General features: G+C 42.5%; 1 protein-coding gene and 1 long non-coding RNA gene across 3 annotated transcripts in view; both read right to left on the minus strand.

Annotated features, from left to right (window-relative positions):
• Positions 1–322: 322 nt before the first annotated feature.
• On the minus strand, positions 323–3,414 carry LOC143793377 (uncharacterized). The gene is made up of 2 exons (XR_013220116.1): positions 1,123–3,414; positions 323–1,030 (listed from the first exon to the last, which is right to left on the minus strand). It is a non-coding gene; the product is annotated as an uncharacterized LOC143793377 (long non-coding RNA).
• A 1,878-nt stretch (positions 3,415–5,292) lies between these two features.
• Positions 5,293–24,018, minus strand: part of LOC143793376 (RING finger protein 24) — an 80,903-nt gene continuing 62,177 nt past the window's right edge. The window contains exons 1-6 of one of the 2 annotated variants that reach the window (XM_077280284.1): positions 17,225–17,414; positions 14,544–14,693; positions 8,314–8,356; positions 8,039–8,080; positions 7,789–7,868; positions 5,293–6,891 (exon numbers count right to left, since the gene is read on the minus strand). In XM_077280284.1, the coding sequence (XP_077136399.1) occupies positions 6,753–6,891; positions 7,789–7,868; positions 8,039–8,080; positions 8,314–8,356; positions 14,544–14,693; positions 17,225–17,286 (516 nt within the window). In that variant the 5' untranslated portion in view covers positions 17,287–17,414 and the 3' untranslated portion in view covers positions 5,293–6,752. Of the gene's footprint in view, positions 6,892–7,788; positions 7,869–8,038; positions 8,081–8,313; positions 8,357–14,543; positions 14,694–17,224; positions 17,415–24,018 lie in introns of those variants that run through there. The other variant, XM_077280283.1, reaches the window with a different exon arrangement.

Raw genomic sequence — 24,018 nt, forward strand, 5'->3', positions numbered from 1 at the left:
TGTCAGTTGGACGTGGTAGTTGCCTGTGGTCGTGGTAGTTGCCTGCGGTCATGGTAGGCTGAGGCTCGTTGAACGCCTCGATGCGCGTTGTGTTTCCTCTCGTTTCGCTGTGGCCACGGGTGGTTGTTGTGTCTGGCTGATCTGTGCTTCTGTTCTTGTCCATTATTATATTTGTACTACTTTGTGGTGGCCTATTTTAGGTTTACCATCTTTTTACGATGATTAAATTGTATCAGTTTATTAATACATAAATACATGAAAAAAAAAATCTTCACTTTTGGGCAAGAGGAAGATGACTCACGACTGCGCTCACACACAAAAACAGTTTTGAAAAGTTCTCCTTTATTTACATTTCAAGTCAAATCACATGCAAAACAGTTTTCTTCTTTCATATGAATATCGTAGTTAGCAAAAAACACGGTTTTAATAGCAATTAAATATACAAAAATATAGCTTACAAAAACAGTGAGTTGTTTTATTTTTTTTTACGTTTTAAAAAATAGTCTGCTGCAGAATTTTCTCTTCTCTTTTAGTGTACAAACACGTCTATGAAACCGAGAACCTGAGGTCTCACAAACAACGCGAGAAAAATAATAAAAAGCAAAAAAAAAAAAAAAAAAAAAGACAATGGAACAACAAGGAGAAAAAAAAAAAAGACGAGGAGAAAAGAAATAGTAAATAAAACATAAATATCCTTTTTGTGGTTTAATACTGTATTGACATTACTGTGTTAGGTCGAGGCTCATTGCTCAGGTCATGATGACTTTACATAAACTTTACAAAATTTAAAGGGCCATGACACTCAGGCACGTTATTGCTTGCGGAATTTTCTTCTAGCAAGTACAAACAAGGAAAAGTGGCAATTTCTTAGAAACACCTCAATATTAATGGTATTTATCATTGCCATAATTGTCATCAAAGCCACTCCCACCAGGCATAATAATGGAGCACAGATCTAATGTTCTTTTCATTATCTAGAGGAGAATATATCAAAATATCTTCACTATATCAACTCTGAAAACACAAAATGCTGCCCCCCTTGGTCATAATTAAGGGCAGAAATTCTTAGGAAATTTTTTTTTTCTGTAATTGGAGTTCCCCATGTACAGGACTTACAACCACTACCGATATGTGACATCACAATAATTGGAATATGACCTTTAAAAAAACTAAAAAATGAAAAAAAAAAAAGGATTACAAATTTTGGCACAAGATTTTAGACAATTCCTTATCCATCACAACACTTCACCTACCTAATATCTAGTTAGATTCTAGTGAGTACGTTTGACCAATACGAAATACATTTCCAACAACTGGGCCTTACTATCAAATACTTTAAAAAAAAAAAAAAAAGTTTGTGAAAATGATACTGGATCATCTATTTTGTCTATACATGGCAGCCATAACCTCTACACAACCTTGAAGGGCAATGTCGTCACCAAATTTCCTACCGATTGGTATAGAAATCAAGATGGCCGCCTCCATTGTCTACTTCTCCGACAAGGCTTTAAAACATTTTTTCACAGATAACCTAAATTATTAGTGTGAATTTTATATTTTTGGACAAATTAAAGACCAGTGAAAAGATCTACAGTGTCCAAAAAAAATCTATTTTAGCCACTTTAAATACCAGCAGCCATTGTAGTGGGTGGTAAAGATACAATTAACCAATATTTTAATACAAAATATAATACAAAATACAAGCTCCCGATTATGTGATTAGTTTTAGGTGATACTTTGAGAAAAAAAAAAAAGAGGTTTAATAATAATAATTAGAAAAAAAAAAAATTATCCCACAAGATGGCCGCCACTGCAATTAAAGGGATAACATTTTAGTCAACCAATTTTACCAAATGCTCCAAAAATTTTACGACTCCATAAAACAAAACAAACACGTTAATACAATGGCACCACAAAGCCAATTAATCCAATCTGACCTGGAAGAAAATAGAATATATCAAAACCATAACCATTACATGGACGATACAGGTCTCTTTTTAAAGCATCAGAGCCCTTATAGACAAGGATAAACACTCGACTTTAGTCACACAGGCACAACTAGGAGTCTACCATTACAAGATCCTTCCCATCAACTGTCACGCTCGTCATACAGGGAAGTCAAAAAATTACCAAAAATACTTGAAGAAAAAAATAATTTTTGGACGGCAGGTCTATCAGAAGTAGTTACATTATTGGAATCGTGGGGAAATATGCACTAAAGGAATATCAATGTAAGACCATAGTAAACAGTGCAAAAAAAGTTTGGCCAAACTATAAAAAAAATTATAGATTACACAAGTTATCAAGAAAATGTCAATTCTTCATTTTTAAAGATATACACGTGACTGTAGTCCAATGTGGTACAATCACAACAAACCCAGGGAAAAAAAATCTACTGGTTATTCTTATAATTCAATACTTAAAAAGGAAACTCTACGTTTCGCTAGCGTATATGCTGCGACAAAAAATACCCCAGTTGGGACGTCATAAGCAGGGCATCTATATAAAATTCCAATTCTAAGGAGCCGCACATCTGAAAAACATCATTGGTGCTGGTTGGGGAATGGGACAACTGTACAAATTGAGACAATGAGGTTTATAATGAGGTAGTGAGTTCTCCTTCAATGGAAGTCTTCAAACAAACAGAGGCTGGACAGACCTCTGTCTGAGATGGATTAGTGAATCCTGCATTGAGCAGGGTGGTTGGACTCGACGACCCTGAAGGTCCCTTCCAACTGTGACATTCTAGGATTCTATGATAAACCAAGAAGGAGAATGTCCGCAGGAAATCAATAGCGGTTTGAAAGCCATAATACGATTGTTGGATATTGGTAATAGTGAAGTGGCTTAGATACACCGATGTAAAACACCATATACCAGAAAGAGCCTACATAAAAAAGTTGAGTCACTGACATGTGCACATATACTCCAGAGCTGCACTCACTATTCTGCTAATCCAATACAGTTCATAACGACACGAGCAGTGAGTGCAGCTCTAGAGTATAATACAGAACAAGTAATGTATCTACACAGTGACTGCACCAGCAGAATAGTGAGTGCAGCTCTGGGGTATAATACAGGATGTAACTCAGGATCAGTAATGTAATGTATGTACACAGTGACTGCACCAGCAGAATAGTGAGTGCAGCTCTGGGGTATAATACAGGATGTAACTCAGGATCAGTAATGTATGTACACAGTGACTGCACCAGCAGAATAGGGAGTGCAGCTCTGGGGTATAATACAGGATGTAACTCAGGATCAGTAATGTAATGTATGTACACAGTGACTGCACCAGCAGAATAGTGAGTGCAGCTCTGGAATATAATACAGGATGTAACTCAGGATCAGTAATGTAATGTATTTACACAGTGACTGCACCAGCAGAATAGTGAGTGCAGCTCTGGGGTATAATACAGGATGTAACTCAGGATCAGTAATGTAATGTATGCACACAGTGACTGCACCAGCAGAATAGTGAGTGCAGCTCTGGGGTATAATACAGGATGTAACTCACGATCAGTAATGTAATGTATGTACACAGTGACTGCACCAGCAGAATAGTGAGTGCAGCTCTGGAGTATAATACAGGATATAACTCAGGATCAGTAATGTAATGTATGTACACAGTGACTGCACCAGCAGAATAGTGAGTGCAGCTCTGGGGTATAATACAGGATGTAACTCAGGATCAGTAATGTAATGTATGTACACAGTGACTGCACCAGCAGAATAGTGAGTGCAGCTCTGGAGTATAATACAGGATATAACTCAGGATCAGTAATGTAATGTATGTACACAGTGACTGCACCAGCAGAATAGTGAGTGCAGCTCTGGAGTATAATACAGGATATAACTCAGGATCAGTAATGTAATGTATGTACACAGTGACTGCACCAGCAGAATAGTGAGTGCAGCTCTGGAAAATAATACATAGTCAGTGTGTAGTGTCTGTACACAGTGACCCAACTTTTTATGTGGACTAATCCTATAGGTAAGTGGTGATATGGGATTTTTTGTTGTTGTGTTTTTTTGCTTTTGAACAATAGCAATTGTTTTCTCGGTTATTAACACTTTGAATTTTGCACTTCGTCTTGCCAAAATTGTTGACATCTCAAAACACGACATCACATCCCAATAAACCTTCTACAGCAAATGACCGGCACTAAATAAAGTAAGGCGCTTGGAGATAACACTGAGGGGGAAACCAGCGCACACTACGTCCTAACTAGGAGGAAAAATATGGGTAATGTAATAATCTTTATCTTATGAAAATGAAGGAGAACAACAAAAAAAGTGTAGGTTCACATTGCGTTAGGGCAATCCGTTTAGCGCTAGCGGATTGCACTAACGCAATGTTTTTTTAGGGGCCGCGTTAGGGGTTGCATTAACGTCCCCGCTCTCGCAGATCCCCGATCTGCGAGAGCGGGGAACGGACCTCGGGCGCGCCGCGGACGCTGCAAGCAGCGTCCGAGGCGTGCTACAGAAGACCGGCACATCGCTAGCGCGTGCCGAAAATGACACGCGCTAGCAATGCGCGCTAAACATTGCCGGCAATGGGAGCGCTAACGGACGCGGTGCACGGCGTTAATTTCGCCGTGCAACGCTGTCCGTTAGCGCTATCCCATTAACGCAATGGGAACCTAGCCATAGCTGTGATCAGACAGATGACGTTATCTATCCTTCCAGCAAGAATAACAACAAAAAAGAATCTTTATTATAGAGGGCGATTAAAAGATTAAATTATTAGGAACCACTGAAACCTGAATTCTTAATATTGAATACAACATGGCGCATGTGTGGGGGGCACGTAGACGAAAAAAAGTGACGAGATTGATCTTAGGGCGTACAGTTCCATTTGGAATCCCGATGTTTACGTTTAAGCTGTCGCCCCCGGAAACCGATTCCTTCAGAATTCCAAATGCTTCCGTTTAAATGGTTGCCTAGCAACAGATGTTCTCACACAGAGGTGACTACTTAGGGCCTCCGTGTCTTCTAAAACAGCTTTTTTCCACCTCTGATATACTTTAATATTAATCTGTTGGAGAGGATAAAAGGTGTAATCCGTCAATCCGTCATGTCGTCTCCCTAGGATGGTTCAGGACCTTATTTTTTTAATAATTATATATATATATATATATATATATATATATATATATATATATATATATATATATATATATATATATATATATATATATATATATATATATATATATATATATATATATATATATATATATATATATATATATATATATATATATATATATATATATATCTCTCTATCGGTTATATAAGACACCTCTTATTTATAAGGATCACATCAGCCTTCTATGAAAACAAATAATAAATTAAATTAAGTGCTCTTGTTTCTATAGAGATGTCATGACCGACCCCAATCTATCCGGCAGAGAGGCCCGACCATTGCCATGTTACATGTGCCTAAAAGTCTTAATAAAGAATTTGGCTTTTTTATTATTTAAAAAAAAATTAAAAAAAATGAACACAATTCTAGAAGGGTTTTTTTTTTTCTTTTTTTGTTACATTTTTGCCCCCCCCCCTAAATATCTCATGTAATATACTGAACCATTTGATGGGCACTGAAGAGACTTGGCATCGTCAACATAGCCTGGCATATAATGAGTGGGGGGGGACTAAAGGGTTAATAACCCAAGTGCTAAGTTTCCTATAAAATTCTACCATTTCATGGCCGCCTGGAGACAAATTCCTGTATTATCCCCAGACAAATCTAGACTAAAGCCCCCCTCTTGTATCTAAAAGGGGGTTTTACATTTTAGGGGACTTATATAATATATTTATACACATATTATATCTAAAAATATTCATCTTTGCATTTCATTAAAAATGTGGCTCAGTTTCCCCTTCATTACCTTTGCGTCTATTGCTGGCTGAAGAATGAGTTAACTGAGAATGTGTCAGCGAGCTCGTCTGGACAGAAGAGTCTGTAACTGTTATCTGTCGTTTTCAGAGCTCTTCTCAGCCGATTTATGACCAAATTAAAATTTAACGTGGCCTGTAAAAAAATCAGAGGGGGCAATATTTTTAATGAAACCCAAAAAAGAAATTTTTTTAAGCCCCCCAAAAACAAATTTAAACCGTTATCAGCTGTGAAGCGCCTCGATGCTGTAATTAGGGCAGAAAGCCCCGACTTGTGGGATATTGGTGAAGCTGGAATAAGGGGCAGCGTGCCGGTGATGGGTGCACTACATTAAGAAGACCCTCGTGGTGTGTACAGTACCCCGGCGAGGAGAAGCGGTGCACCGGGCTTCTCTCATCCAGAGATCGGCACGGTTTACAGTAAGCAGTTTGCATAGTGCGGCATTTCTCCATCCCCGGCTCCTCGTGGGCGGCGCCATCCCTTCCCTTTGTAAATGGTCACTTGTGCCACGTCCGACCCCCGCACAGCGAAACTTCCAGTAAAAGATTTCCATATAAAATGTTTTAAAAGAAAAAAAACAAAAAAAGTTGCAAGAGTCCCAGTGAGATCTTGTAAAGTGCTCGACCAAGGCCAAATACTGCTGCCAAGTTCCCTTGTGCGCCCCCTGCGGAGCGACGGGAGACGAAAGTGCTTTGGTTGCGACAGAGTCCACACATCCATGTCGGAGGCGGGGACAGGAATCCATCAGCTGCCGACCAGGATTCTGGGATCTGCCCCGAAGAATCGGGATAAGGACATGTGATCTGTGGCTTCAGGTATGGGCGACCCACGACGACGGGCTGGCTGTAGACTATACAATGTTCTCCGCCCCGGGCAGCGGGCCCTGCGGGGGGCCGGGCTCCTGGTTACTGTGAAGCTGGGCCAACTGCAGGACGGGCATGTTACACAGGGGGCAAACTTTCCGCACTTCCAGCCACTTAATGAGGCACCTGAAAGAAGAGACAAAGAAATGTACCAGAACACAAGGATAGAAACATGGCAGAAAGGGTTAATATAATGTACACAGTGACTGCAGCAGCAGAATAGTGAGTGCAGCTCTGGGGTATAATACAGGATGTAACTCAGGATCAGTAATGTAATGTATGTACACAGTGACTGCACCAGCAGAACAGTGAGTGCAGCTCTGGGGTATAATACAGGATGTATCTCAGGATCAGTAATGTAATGTACGTACACAGTGACTGCACCAGCAGAATAGTGAGTGCAGCTCTGGAGTATAATACAGGATGTAACTCAGGATCAGTACAGGATCAGTAATGTAATGTATGTACACGGTGACTGCACCAGCAGAATAGTGAATGCAGCTCTGGAGTATAATACAGGATGTAACTCAGGATCAGTAATGTAATGTATGTACACAGTGACTGCACCAGCAGAATAGTGAATGCAGCTCTGGAGTATAATACAGGATGTAACTCAGGATCAGTAATGTATGTACACAGTGACTGCACCAGCAGAATAGTGAGTGCAGCTCTGGGGTATAATACAGGAGGTAACTCAGGATCAGTAATGTAATGTATGTACACAGTGACTGCACCAGCAGAATAGTGAGTGCAGCTCTGGGGTATAATACAGGATGTAACTCAGGGTCAGTAATGTAATGTATGTATACAGCGACTGCGCCAGCAGAATAGTGAGTGCAGCTCTGGGGTATAATACAGGATGTAACTCAGGATCAGTAATGTAATGTATGTACACAGTGACTGCACCAGCAGAATAGTGAGTGCAGCTCTGGAGTATAATACAGGATGTATCTCAGGATCAGTAATGGTGGGATCAGATGTGTTGCTTTCTAACCTTGGATACAGTGAAGGCTCGGGACTTACTTTCTGTGAAAGGCGTGCTTGCATGGACATATACCCAGCTCATCCTTGGGCTTGAACTCCTCTAGGCAAACAGCACAAATCTACAAGCAGATGAAAGCAGAATTGACGTCAGCAGCTTATGTGGAAACCAACAATGGAAATTATAGGAAAACTTTTCAAACCCATTTAGAAAAATTAGTAACAGAGAGATAAAAAAAAATTAATAAAATAAAAAGTACTGTCGTAGTTTTCAGATATACCAGATACTAACCTCATAGAGATTCAACTCTTTTACTTTCTCTTTCAAAATGACCTGAAAAATAAAAAATAACAGAAAAACGTAAGTCATACCAATGTTTTATGTCAGAAATTAAAACCCCCCTCCAAATACTGATTGGTTATCACATCAGGGGGCTGTTAAGTCTGTGCAATATCGCCCCCTGGATTTAATCATTAGAACTTCTGGAACACTGGTACCAAACCTGTTGGTCACCAAATGAATCCGGGGGTGAAAAGAATGTGGAATTCGGAAGTTGGGAGCCTCACCTGTTTATACGCATAGAGCTCCTTACGGGTCTGATGTCTCAACCTGTAGAGGGCAATAATGAGAAGGGCAGATGAGAACACCGGTACCGCCACCAGGCGTCACATTTAGCCATACATATACTGTACTTTATGACGCCAAGAAATCAATGTTTTTTTTATCATTTTTTGGTCTGCAGAGTACACCCTATAAAAATACTAGGAGGTCTTAAAGGGCAGTAGACACCCCAGCAGCACAGAGCATTTCAGGAGAGACATGTGCTCATGTTAAGACTAATTGGTTATATTACTAGATCAGGTATTTAAGTGGAAGTGATGAACACAAGCCGATACGCCATCTGCACAGTAACGAGACCTAAGCACTAAATCCATCTCAAGTAACAGAGTAAATTGACATTAACCCACATCGACCAATCAGCTTTCATAAAACAATCATGAGTCAAGCAATAAAAGCATACGTCCGGCCGATCGCGATGGGTCATTTCGCATTTGACTCCATTGTGTGCGAATGAACACCGAAATTCCTATAGAATTGCCACGGCAACCAGTCATTATAGGGAAGAACATGGGTTGAATTTACCTCCATTAGAAGAACCTTTATTGTCTTGGAGTTCAAAACACAGAAATCTGTAAAACAGGCAGCACAGTCTAAAAGGAAAAGGCCCTTTGTAAACTGCATGACGACATTTATTGCAATGCAAGAATGGTAAGAAAAAAAAGCAAAGAAAAAATCAGGTCAATACTCGCATCGCTCTAAGAAAAGTAAGAGGAGAGTGTAAAAAGGAACAAAAAAAAATAGAAAACGCCACCACCACAACAACTACATCATAAACAAAAAACACACAGCACTTGATGTACCATAGAGAGACATTACTTATAATCCTAAACAATGAATAGGAACCGTAATGGGCTCCTCACACACCCCATGACTTTCATTTTTAATGCCATCTCTAACCACAAGCTTGTCAAGTATCTCCTAATAAATAGATTCTGATATTGGCATCATCATTGGTTGTAGCTGCCGGTAAACCTCTATATGGCAACTATAACTACTACTTCATCAATCCAGGAGGTTTAGGAACATAGGTGTACGTATTTTGGTGGTGCTATTGGCAAGTCCCTCATTAATCAAATTATTTAAAATCCTCCATAGGCTGTTCTCAAAGCATATCCATGGGCTTAATGATAAAAGCAGGTATTAAAGGAACTCTATAGAGCTTGTATCTTGCTCCTGCCTTCGAATTACATGGAGCAGTAGACAGCTCTATGAGGTTCACATAGTAGTTTTCAAGATCAACAGACCTAATAGCAGGTCACAGGAACGGGGACCAAAGTTTTAGGAGCATGGGTTTGGCTCGTCCCAGTACAAAAGAGGTCATGGGAATATTTTTCCTATAAACTAACATGTTATGGACAGTTAAACACTTTCCCAGAATATTTATAATTTTAAAGGTTCCTAAAATGGAGAACTTAAGGTTTCAGACCTAGAAGTGTCCTCATATCCTTGATTAATAGTCAAGTTCCTCTCTTTCCTGTAGGTCGGCTGCAACTCACTAGTTCTTCTTTCGAAGAGTCTTGTATCTACTAATGGGTAACTTTAGAATACATGGGGCAGACGGTTTAAAAGGGAATATCCAGAATCAGAAAATATTGCCAAAACAGCGCCACACTTCTCTACAGGCTGTGAATGGTATTGCAGCTTAGCCTCCTTCACCTTCTTGGCATACTGTTCCTGAACCAGGAAGCTCAGGATGAATAACGTTATTAGTCTTAATCTAATAGGAACGGATCATGATACTTAATATGACTAACCCGCAACATCAGATGAACTGACGGACAGGGAAGGTACAAGCTCTGGAGGAACAGTATGTGCTTCTTTTATCTTATGTAATCCCTTTAATTAAAACCCATTTAGATTCCACAGCTGGGTCTGAGCACACAGGGGGCTGGCGGTAGGTAAATATGGGATATTGACTCTATGACGTAGGAGCCGTGCCCTCTCGACATTCCCTTTCAGTTTTAGGGGATGTTTATTTTCCTGCGACCAAAGCACGCAATGTCTTCTGAGAAAGAGAAACTAATACAAAGCAGCGCCCCGCTATGACTCAGCGGCGGCAAAGTGCAAGAATTTTTACAAGGAGTATAAACAGGCATCAGGGGGATCTACGGGGTTAAAAACCACCCTGAAATTTAGCTTTTTATAGCATTATAAAAATACTATGGCCAGTAGCTGTCTATTTATGAGCGAATGCAGGGGTGGGCAAATAATTTTCCTGAGGGGCCACATGAGAGACCGTGACTGTTGTGGGGGGCCGAACCAATAGGCTGAAATTAATTCTGCTCAATATCCATATATTATAATTATTATATTATTGATAATTATATTACTATTAATTGTATCACTTAATATTGAGCAGAATTAAGTATGCTGGCCCCCTATATATTGTATGAGCCCCCACACAGCCCCTTATATACTGTAAGAGCCCAACACAGCCTTCCCATATACAGCATGAGCCCCACACAGCCTCTATATACAGCATGAGCCCCACACAGCCTCCTATATACAGCATGAGGCCCCCATAGCCTCCCCATGTGTAGCATGTCACCCCCATAGCCTCCCCATGTGCAACATGTCAACCCCATAACATACCCATGTGCAGAATGACACCCCCATAGCCTCCCCATGTGCAGAACGACACCCCATAGCATCTCCATGTGCAGAACGACACCCCATAGCATCCCCATGTGCAATACAACACCCCCATAGTCTCCCCATATGCATCATGTCACCCCCATAGCCTCCCCATGAGCAGCATGTCACCCCTATAGCATCCCCATGTGCAGAAAGACACCCCCATAGCCTCCCCATGTGCAGAACGACACCCCCATAGCCTCCCCATATGCAGCATGTCACCCCTATAGCATCCCCATGTGCAGAACGACACCCCCATAGCCTCCCCATGTGCACAACGACACCCCATAGCATCTCCATGTGCAGCATGACACCCCCATAGCCTTCCCATGTGCAGCATGTCACCCCCATAGCCTTCCCATGTGCAGCATGTCACCCCCATAGCCTCCCCATGTGCAGAACACCCCCATAGCCTCCCCATATGCAGCATGTCACTCCTATAGCATCCCCATGTGCAGAACGACACCCCCATTGCCTCCCCATGTGCAGCATGACACCCCCACAGCCTCCCCATGTGCAGCATGTCACCCCATAGCCTCCCCATATGCAGCATGTCACCCCATAGCCTCCCCATATACAGCATGAGCCCCCATAGTCTCCCCATGTGCAGCATATCACCCCATAGCCTCCCCATATACAGCATGAGCCCCCATAGCTTCCCCATGTGCAGCATGTCACCCCATAGCCTCCCCATATACAGCATGAGCCCCCATAGCCTCCCCATGCCCACCCAAACATCCCATACACATGAAATAAAAACACCACCACATACTCACCTCGGTCCCTTTCCCCGGCGCTCTGCTTCTCGCTGACTCTCCGGAGTACATTTCATCACATCATCATCACCTGTTTCACACGCTGACTGGTGGAGAAAGTGGCCGGAGGCTTCTTCTCCACCAATGCAGTCAGCGCCTACCGAGACAACGGAGGCAGCGAGCGGACGGGCACGGTGCGGCCCGTGGACCTCTGGTATCCAGCCGCACGGACGTCTCAGGCCGCACTTTGCCCACAAGTTAGTGGATAGATCACGTCATAAATAGGTTGATTTTACGTCTTAGAGCATAGAAGGAAAAAAAAAGGGGTGACAATACCGCCAAGTGGTGCCAAAGTAATGCTACCGCACTATATTATATGCTCAAATAATATGCAGCATGCACATAATAGTGCTACAAAGTGCCAAAGTAGCACTACCATAGAATATGCTGTAGCCACAATACTCCTTTAAAGAGCCCACATATTACCGCCATATAGTTCCCACATAACACATAACAGTTCCTAAATAATATGACCATATAATCCTAGTGTTTTTGTTTGCACCTACAGTTGTAAGAGGACCCCTTTGGAACAGGGCACTTAGTTTCGGGTATAAAACAACCAGTTTATGGGATATCAGTTTTCTCAAAACAGTTTGTTATATCTCCTAAGAAGAGAACTGAATGACTTATTAGATTTTAGGGATGGACGATCTTTAAGGAATGCAAATCAGTAGTTGACTGCTCCAATTTCCTCCCCCAAAAAATAATTTTAAAAATGGATGCAAATGCTGCCCACTTTCACCTATGCAAGCAAGGTTACCATAGCACGCACAAGCAGTATACAGTCAGCTATGTGGGGGCGCTGTTGCATTGACATCTATAGAAAAATAGGTCCCTTTTCAGTGGTAAAAAAGTGGTACTGCAACTTTACAAACAGGAACAGAAAAGAAGTTACTACAACCACAGGTTAAATTAAATGTCACATGGATAAACCAACAGTATAAATTTAGAAATATATTTTTACAATTTTACTGCTTCTATACAATAAACCTGAAAATAATTTGCCTGTGTTATATTGTGCTGATATTAAAGGATTATACTCCACACACATCCAAAGCTGCATTTTGATTTCTGATAATAATCTGCAGTCTATCTACTGTTCAGATATGAAGACCAGCGGTCGAGCCGGAGTGATTATTTCAGCTTCAGGCATGGAAGGAGCAAACATGTCAATCAGAGGCAAAATGCAGGGGGAAAAAAAAGTGGAGTGGAGGGGGTTACTTTCGGAATAAGATTTCTGCATCATCCTGCCAAGATATTCAAGTGTACCATATATAGGATATACATATCGCTACGCACTTATAGGGTTCTGAACCTAGAATATAGTACCCAACGAAGCAAGAATAGGTCGCCCAGTTTAGTTTTTCTTGTAATTTCAACCTACATAATACCGCCATGACTCACCAAGATAATAATACTACACACAGTGCCTGATTAATACTGTCATGTAAAATTACCCCATAATACTCCTCCATAAAAAAACATAATAGTGCATAATACTGCAATATAATATTACCATATTGTGACAAAATAATGTGAAGCATCCTCATAATACGCCTTTGAAAGCCCACATACCTCCACATACTTCCAACATATCACTGCTATAAATTATTACCATAGTAATATAATGTGATGTACCATAGTAATATAGTGCCCAAATATTATCATGCATTCACATATGCCTGTAAGGAGTGCACATAATACTGCCATATAGTGACCATACTAATCCTTAACAATTAACATAATACCGCTACATAATGCTTGGATAATACTGCCATATAGTGACCATACTAATCCTGAACAATTAACATAACACTGCCACATTGTGCTTATATAATACTGCCACATAGTGACCATATTAAGCCTTAAAAGCCCACATAGTGCTTAGATAATGATGTCATATAGTGACCATATTAATCCCTAAAAGTCCACATAATACTGCCAGTGCTTAGATAATGCTGCCATATAGAGACTATATTAATCCTTAGTCCTTAAAATCCCACATAGTGCTTAGATAATACTGTCATATAGTGATGATATTAAGCCTCAGTAGCCCATATCATACTGCCATATAGTGTTTATATAATACTGCTATATAATCTTACCTTTTTGTGCCCAACTATTCTGAAGCATGATCTGCAGCACACAGTATAGCAGTATACAGTCATCTGGCGAGATGTCCATCAGCTACAGACACATTATGTAATGTAACATTTGGCAGAAGTAATTGCAGAATGGTGGAGTTCTGCTTTATTGTCCGGAGCAGACGGCATTAGACAACATCTGACATTTGTGTAGGACGGATCACATTCTGCCCCTGGATTACCAGATCACGGTGACTCAGGAGTCACATTACTGGAGCGTCCTATAAAACTGGAGTTCCCCGTAGGGCTTATTCACCAGGCGTCCCGCTCCCTCCCTGATGCATCATTTTATGTACCGATTGTCGGAAAGCACCAAGAATATATTTGGGTTATCCCCTAGACTTGTCCTAAGTGAGAAAAGTGTGCAACATATGAGCGGAGTTATGGCTTCTATAGGGCGAGTCCCACGAACCGGTAGACCCCAGACATTGGTTATCCATTGAGGACGATGGCAGTCGTGTGCAGAGGGCGCAAGACCTCCGTCTACAGTGACAACTTTCTAACAGAGTAGGGCAGGTGCCAGGAATGGTTTTTAAATTATATTTAAAGTCATAAGAAATAAGGCGAGTAATCAGAACTTACCGTATCAGGTAGCAGCAGAAGAGCAGGCTCAAGATGAAGACGAATATAGCAGTGCCGAACACTACGATATAGATGTTGAGAGGGAGGTTCTGGAATCCAATATTCGGCATTCTGAAGCTATAGTGCTGGAAATCTGGGCTCATGGATGGGCTGCAGGATTAACAGAGAGGAGCAATTAATAACATCATGTAAAATCAAAATAAAAAGTGAAACACAATAGTATGATGGTTGAAGTAATGAGACTGGACCTTATCAGCTGTTTATACTATGTCACATCTCACCTTTAAGTGGTACCGCTATGGGGACTACACACAGCCCAACTCAAGTGAAGGTAGAATCTGGATAGGCTTTGTATGTAGGCTATGTCCCTATTTGTTGTTAATAATAATAAAATTCATGACATTCAGCCGGATCCATCACACAATGTAAACCACTGGCGCCAAACATTCTATTGAATTGTAACGGGGACAATCAGTTTCTGCCAAGTTGTAATGTAATTTTTCCTACTACAATAAAATCTGCAATAGAGCGTCTGAGCTGTGCTGAAGTGTGCACAGAACCTAAGATTAGGGCCACACTTGGCCATGTGTTGTACATGGTACTGTAGAGATTTATGTTGTAAAGTTAGAACTGTTGCACTGTTTTTGGAAGAAAGCAAGTATTATCTTTTTATAATGCTGTGCAACCTATTTTAGTGCGTACTGTATATAACACCCAATCTGTACTTTTATGCTGGAGCCGTTTCCTGCACATGCTCTCCTGGCACTGATAGCAGAATACTGGCACCATTTCTAGTAGCCTGTATCATGTGATTGATGGTAAGAGAAGAATTGTTGCAATGTGCTGATAGTCAACATAACAACCGTTCAAACTGGTGCCTGGAGAGCAGTATTTACCTCAATCACAGCCTAAAGGGAGATATTTCCAAAATAGGCATGAACTGGAAAAATACTAAGATACAACAATGGTGTTTTTCCTGTAGAACTCTGCACCTCCTCAAATAGCTTGGACCTTCATTGCCATCCCTTCATTGATGCAGCAGCCTCCTTCACAACATTCCTCCAGTTTTACAATCCTATGTTTCCTCTGCTACACCCTCCTGGCTGGAAAATTCCACAGGAGACAAAGAGATGGCAATGACAAGCCCACACCATTATGTGTGCTCACTGAAACTTTGTTTCCAGAATCCAATTTTTCCAGATTCAATAGAAATGAAGCAAGAGGGATTTTATTTTACCTCGGGGGGAGAAAAAAAACAAAACTACAAAGTCTAGGGGTGAGTGCAGAACCCATTACGGTTCTGATTATTAAACCAACATTTAGATGAGATATGGAAAATCATGAGGGTCACTCGTGGGAGGAAAGGGAATGGTAAATTTGCCATAGAAGTACAGATACCAGCATGCTGGGGCTAAAACGTTTAGTGGTTTAGGTCAACCTACAGTAGCTTATTGGCTTTTTCAAAGAATAGGGTGCTATTATGTGTAGATTGGAAGGGCATACTAGTATTTACATTCTATGGAATAACACTGAACTTGCTGGCATTTAGTCAGGGTTTAAAGCATCTACAAAGAAAACTGCCACTAACCTGAACTCAGCTTTTGGCACTCATACTGGCATTGAGATTTGCGGCCAGGCTTTTCTTTCACTCAGAAGTGTGCAGATTGAGTTTACTGCTCTAGCGCTGTATCTGAATAAACTTGGTCATGCCAAAATAGTTTGTTGGCCATCAATCTGTATTTTCTACCCCCCCAGCTATTCCCTTCCTAACTAAAGGAAGGATTCTTTACAGAAAAAGCACAATATACAGTCATTTCAAGCATTGATGTTGCAGGCAGTTAAAAAAGATAATTCTATAAAATATATAGCTACGACCTTTACTGAGTAAATAGAGATTAAAATGTTATTTTCCGTTCTCGCACTGCGCTGTCATACCATATTCTCGGTAACAGCTGATGGGTAGAGATAAGGGGCACATAAGATATCTGCAGCACTAGTTCCTGATTTGTGTATATATATATATATACATACACACACACACACACACACACACACACACCGGATGCACTTGTAACAAACCCTCAGTAATAAAAGGAGTATTCAGGAACGTAAAGCAAATAAGAGTACTCCCATTCATTGACAGCATGCAGAGATACTGAAAATGTCCACAAAAAAGTGAAGAAGAGGAGGAAATAGTGCAAAAAAAAAAAAAATCAAAATAGCATTCTAAAAGTAAAAGTCACAGAACTTTAGAGATTTCACCCCCTCAGCCCAGATCTCATTTACAAGCCCTGCTGTGACTGTGAAAAGAGGAGGAATGGTGATGGGGGCCAATGTGTATAGGCCCCCAATATCAAAGGACCCATAGAGATTGATCATTGTGACCCTACACAAACTCCACCACATTAGGAAATGATTAAAATAAAAAAAAAACTAATATCTTATAAATATTCTAGTAAAATAAGCTACATAAATAAAACAAAAACACAGTATAAAATAAAATATATATTTAAAAAAAAATCAAAAGATTAAGTTGCATTTTCCTTGAAATACGAAGAGGCATGAATGACGCCAGGAGTGGAAATCCCCTCTGGAAAAGTCCTTGAAGCTGCGCCAAAATTCCAAGTGTTCTGTAGAAAGAATGTTAGACTTGTCTTTGGGGAGGAAAGCGATGCCCTTACCCACGGCGGCTGCTGGCGTTGTACCTCTGCAGATGGATGTGTACGGGAGGAAAGAACTGCATCGTGGAGGGCAGAGCGCAGGCAGCGGCAGTGAATGGCAGATCTGTGTCCTGGGCCTGCAGCCAGCTTTACATGAGTCACCAATGGGGAGGAGAGTATGACATGTGCACAAGGAGGAGTGGGGGGGATGAGGCTGCACAGCTGGGATCTACTGTACCATCATAGTCCTATTATTACACCGTGGGCCGCCCCACCTAGCAATGCAGACTGTGGGACTAATGGGGGCAGGTGACTGCAGGCTGCTAATCATGAGCTTTCTGCAAGAGGATGCTGGGAGCATAGCCTTACCTAAAGACCCTCGCAAAATAAAATGCTGCCCTCTTCTGGTGAAAGGGGATGTTAACACGTGCGTTAGTGTTTATGTTTATGGGGTCTGTCAGGTTTCCATCATTATTACTAAGAGGAGACACAGAGGGGCATTATTACTATGAGGAGACACAGAGGGGGCATTATTACTATGAGGAGACACAGAGGGGGCATTATTACTATGAGGAGACACAGAGGGGGAATTACTATGAGGAGACACAGAGGGGCTATATTACTATGAGGAGACACAGAGGGGCATTATTACTATGAGGAGACACAGAGGGGCATTATTACTATGGAGACACAGAGGGGCATTATTACTATGAGGAGACACAGAGGGGCATTATTACTATGAGGAGGCACAGAGGGGGCATTATTACTATGAGGAGGCACAGAGGGGGCATTATTACTATGAGGAGACACAGAGGGGGCATTATTACTATGAGGAGACACAGAGGGGGCATTATTACTATGAGGAGGCACAGAGGGGCATTATTACTATGAGGAGACACAGAGGGGGCATTATTACTATGAGGAGACACAGAGGAGGAATTATTACTATGAGGAGACACAGAGGGGGAATTATTACTATGAGGAGACACAGAGGGGCATTATTACTATGAGGAGACACAGAGGGGGCATTATTACTATGAGGAGACACAGAGGGGCATTATTACTATGAGGAGACACAGAGGGGGCATTATTACTATGAGGAGACACAGAGGAGGAATTATTACTATGAGGAGACACAGAGGGGGCATTATTACTATGAGGAGACACAGAGGGGGAATTATTACTATGAGGAGACACAGAGGGGGCATTATTACTATGAGGAGACACAGAGGAGGAATTATTACTATGAGGAGACACAGAGGGGGAATTATTACTATGAGGAGACACAGAGGGGCATTATTACTATGAGGAGACACAGAGGGGGAATTATTACTATGAGGAGACACAGAGGGGGCATTATTACTATGAGGAGACACAGAGGGGGCATTATTACTATGAGGAGACACAGAGGGGGCATTATTACTATGGAGACACAGAGGGGACATTATTACTATGGAGACACAGAGGGGACATTATTACTATGAGGAGACACAGAGGGGCATTATTACTATGAGGAGGTACAGAGGGGCATTATTACTATGAGGAGACACAGAGGGGGCATTATTACTATGAGGAGACACAGAGGGGCATTATTACTATGAGGAGACACAGAGGGGCATTATTACTATGAGGAGACACAGAGGGGGCATTATTACTATGAGGAGACACAGAGGAGGAATTATTACTATGAGGCGACACAGAGGGGCATTATTACTATGAGGAGACACAGAGGGGGCATTATTACTATGGAGACACAGAGGGGGCATTATTACTATGAGGAGACACAGAGGGGGCATTATTACTATGAGGAGACACAGAGGAGGAATTATTACTATGAGGCGACACAGAGGGGCATTATTACTATGAGGAGACACAGAGGGGGAATTATTACTATGAGGAGACACAGAGGGGCATTATTACTATGAGGAGACACAGAGGAGGAATTATTACTATGAGGAGACACAGAGGGGGCATTATTACTATGAGGAGACACAGAGGGGGCATTATTACTATGGAGACACAGAGGGGGCATTATTACTATGAGGACACACAGAGGGGGCATTATTACTATGAGGAGACACAGAGGGGGCATTATTACTATGAGGAGACACAGAGGGGCATTATTACTATGAGGAGACACAGAGGGGCATTATTACTATGAGGAGACACAGAGGGGGCAGTATTACTATGAGGAGACACAGAGGGGGCATTATTACTATGAGGACACACAGAGGGGGCATTATTACTATGAGGAGACACAGAGGGGGCATTATTACTATGGAGACACAGAGGGGGCATTATTACTATGGAGACACAGAGGGGACATTATTACTATGGAGACACAGAGGGGACATTATTACTATGAGGAGACACAGAGGGGCATTATTACTATGAGGAGACACAGAGGGGGAATTATTACTATGAGGAGACACAGAGGGGCATTATTACTATGAGGAGACACAGAGGGGCATTATTACTAAGAGGAGACACAGAGGGGGAATTATTACTATGAGGAGACACAGAGGGGGAATTATTACTATGAGGAGACACAGAGGGGGAATTATTACTATGAGGACACATAGAGGGGGCATTATTACTATGAGGAGACACAGAGGGGGCATTATTACTATGAGGAGGCACAGAGGAGGCATTATTACTATGAGGAGGCACAGAGGGGGCATTATTACTATGAGGAGGCACAGAGGGGGCATTATTACTATGAGGAGGCACAGAGGGGCATTATTACTATGAGGAGACACAGAGGGGGCATTATTACTATGAGGAGACACAGAGGGGCATTATTACTATGAGGAGACACAGAGGGGCATTATTACTATGAGGAGACACAGAGGGGCATTATTACTATGAGGAGACACAGAGGGGCATTATTACTATGAGGAGACACAGAGGGGCATTATTACTATGAGGAGACACAGAGGGGGCATTATTACTATGAGGAGACACAGAGGGGGCATTATTACTATGGAGACACAGAGGGGACATTATTACTATGGAGACACAGAGGGGACATTATTACTATGAGGAGACACAGAGGGGCATTATTACTATGAGGAGGTACAGAGGGGCATTATTACTATGAGGAGACACAGAGGGGGCATTATTACTATGAGGAGACACAGAGGGGCATTATTACTATGAGGAGACACAGAGGGGCATTATTACTATGAGGAGACACAGAGGGGGCATTATTACTATGAGGAGACACAGAGGGGGCATTATTACTATGAGGAGACACAGAGGGGCATTATTACTATGAGGAGACACAGAGGGGCATTATTACTATGAGGAGACACAGAGGGGCATTATTACTATGAGGAGACACAGAGGGGGCAGTATTACTATGAGGAGACACAGAGGGGGCATTATTACTATGAGGAGACACAGAGGGGGCATTATTACTATGAGGAGACACAGAGGGGGCATTATTACTATGAGGAGACACAGAGGGGGCATTATTACTATGAGGAGACACAGAGGGGCATTATTACTATGAGGAGGCACAGAGGGGGCATTATTACTATGAGGAGACACAGAGGGGGCATTATTACTATGGAGACACAGAGGGGCATTATTACTATGAGGAGACACAGAGGGGGCATTATTACTATGGAGACACAGAGGGGACATTATTACTATGAGGAGACACAGAGGGGGCATTATTACTATGAGGAGGCACAGAGGGGGCATTATTACTATGAGGAGACACAGAGGAGGAATTATTACTATGAGGAGACACAGAGGGGGCATTATTACTATGAGGAGACACAGAGGGGGCATTATTACTATGAGGAGACACAGAGGGGGCATTATTACTATGAGGAGACACAGAGGGGCATTATTACTATGAGGAGACACAGAGGGGCATAATTACTATGGAGACACAGAGGGGCATTATTACTATGAGGAGACACAGAGGGGCATTATTACTATGAGGAGACACAGAGGGGCATAATTACTATGGAGACACAGAGGGGCATTATTACTATGAGGAGACACAGAGGGGACATTATTACTATGAGGAGACACAGAGGGGCATTATTACTATGAGGAGGTACAGAGGGGCATTATTACTATGAGGAGACACAGAGGGGCATAATTACTATGGAGACACAGAGGGGCATTATTACTATGAGGAGACACAGAGGGGGCATTATTACTATGAGAAGAGACACAGAGGGGACATTATTACTATGAGGAGACACAGAAGGGCATTATTACTATGAGGAGGTACAGAGGGGACATTATTACTATGAGGAGACACAGAGGGGACATTATTACTAAGAGGAGACACAGAGGGGGCTGTCATGAATCCCAATGGCTAGGGATAGCACAGGACAAGCAAAGTACAAATATATTACGGACGAGCTCTAGGGTGATGGAACCTGGGCTGACCGCTGCCCTACGCCTGACAAACGCAACTAGAGATAGCCAGGCAGCGTGCCTACGTTGGTTCTAGACGCCACGCACCAGCCTAAGAGCTAACTAGCACTGCAGAGAAAATAAAAACCTCACTTGCCTCCAGCGGAATGAACCCCAAAAGATATAGTTGCCCCCCACATGTATTGACGGTGAAATGAGAGGAAGGCACACACATAGAGATGATATATATAGTTTTAGCAAATTGAGGCCCGCTGTAAACTAGAAAGCAGAACGATACAAAAGGGGACTGAGCGGTCAGCAAAAAAACCCTAATCAAAAAAACCATCCTGAGATTACAAGAACCCATGTGCCAACTCATGGCACATGGGGAGAACCTCAGTCCACTAGAGCTACCAGCTAGCATAGAGACATAATAAGCAAGCTGGACAAAAAAACCAAACAACTGAAAATCAGCACTTAGCTTATCCTGAAAGATCTGGGAGCAGGTAGGCAGGAACCAAACAGAGCACATCTGAATACATTGATAGCCGGCAAGGGAAACGACAGAAAGGCCAGGTAAAATAGGAAACACCCAGCCACTGATGGACAGGTGGAAACCAATGGCCGCAACCCACCAAAGTCACCCAGTACCAGCAGTAACCACCAGAGGGAGCCCACAAACAGAATCCACAACAGTACCCCCCCCTTGAGGAGGGGTCACCGAACCCTCACGAGAACCCCCAGGGCGATCAGGGTGAGCTCTATGGAAGGCGCGGACCAAATCAGTCGCATGAACATCGGAGGCGACCACCCAGGAATTATCCTCCTGACCATAACCCTTCCACTTAACCAAATACTGGAGTTTGCGTCTGGAAACACGAGAATCCAAGATCTTCTCAACAACATACTCCAATTCTCCCTCCACCAGCACCGGAGCAGGAGGCTCAACCGAAGGAACAACGGGCACCTCATACCTCCGCAACAACGACCGATGGAACACATTATGAATAGCAAACGATGCTGGGAGATCCAAACGAAAAGATACAGGGTTAAGAATCTCCGAGATCCTATAAGGACCGATGAACCGAGGCTTGAACTTAGGAGAAGAGACCTTCATAGGGACAAAACGAGAAGACAACCACACCACGCGGCGACGGCGATTAGCAAACTGCTGAGTCTTCTCCTGAGATAACTTCAAATTGTCCACCACCTGATTCCAAATCTGATGTAGCCTGTCCACCACCACGTCCACTCCAGGACAATCCGAAGGCTCCACCTGACCAGAGGAAAAACGAGGATGAAACCCCGAATTACAAAAAAAAGGAGAGACCAACGTGGCCGAACTAGCCCGATTATTAAGAGCAAATTCGGCCAGTGGCAAAAAAGCAACCCAGTCATCTTGATCAGCAGAAACAAAACACCTCAAATAAGTTTCCAAGGTCTGATTAGTTCGCTCCGTCTGGCCATTCGTCTGAGGATGGAATGCAGACGAGAAAGACAAATCAATGCCCATCTTGGCACAAAACGTCCGCCAAAATCTAGACACAAACTGGGATCCCCTGTCAGAAACGATATTCTCCGGAATCCCATGCAAACGAACCACGTTCTGAAAAAATAAAGGGACCAACTCAGAGGAGGAAGGCAACTTAGGCAAGGGCACCAAATGAACCATCTTAGAAAAGCGGTCACACACAACCCAGATAACGGACATTTTCTGTGAAACCGGGAGATCAGAAATAAAATCCATGGAAATGTGCGTCCAAGGCCTCTTCGGGATGGGCAAGGATAACAACAACCCACTGGCCCGAGAACAGCAAGGCTTAGCTCGAGCACACACTTCACAAGACTGCACAAAGGTACGCACATCCCTAGACAAGGAAGGCCACCAAAAAGACCTGGCCACCAAGTCTCTAGTACCAAATATTCCAGGATGACCAGCCAACACAGAAGAATGGACCTCGGAGATGACTCTACTGGTCCAATCATCCGGAACAAACAGTCTTTCTGGTGGACAACGATCCGGTTTATCCACCTGAAACTCCTGCAATGCACGTCGCAAGTCTGGGGATACGGCGGACAATATTACCCCATCCCTAAGGATACCAGTAGGCCCAGAGTCTCCAGGAGAGTCAGGCACAAAACTCCTGGAAAGAGCATCTGCCTTCACATTCTTTGAACCTGGCAGGTATGAAACCACGAAATTGAAACGAGAAAAAAACAACGACCAACGAGCCTGTCTAGGATTCAAACGCCTGGCAGACTCAAGGTAAATGAGATTCTTGTGATCAGTCAAGACCACCACACGATGTTTAGCACCCTCAAGCCAATGACGCCACTCCTCAAATGCCCACTTCATGGCCAAAAGCTCCCGATTACCCACACCATAATTGCGCTCGGCGGGCGAGAATTTTCTAGAGAAGAATGCACATGGCTTC

The sequence above is a fragment of the Ranitomeya variabilis genome, chromosome 1, assembly GCF_051348905.1.
Source record: "Ranitomeya variabilis isolate aRanVar5 chromosome 1, aRanVar5.hap1, whole genome shotgun sequence".
Classification (NCBI taxonomy): Eukaryota; Metazoa; Chordata; class Amphibia; order Anura; family Dendrobatidae; genus Ranitomeya; species Ranitomeya variabilis.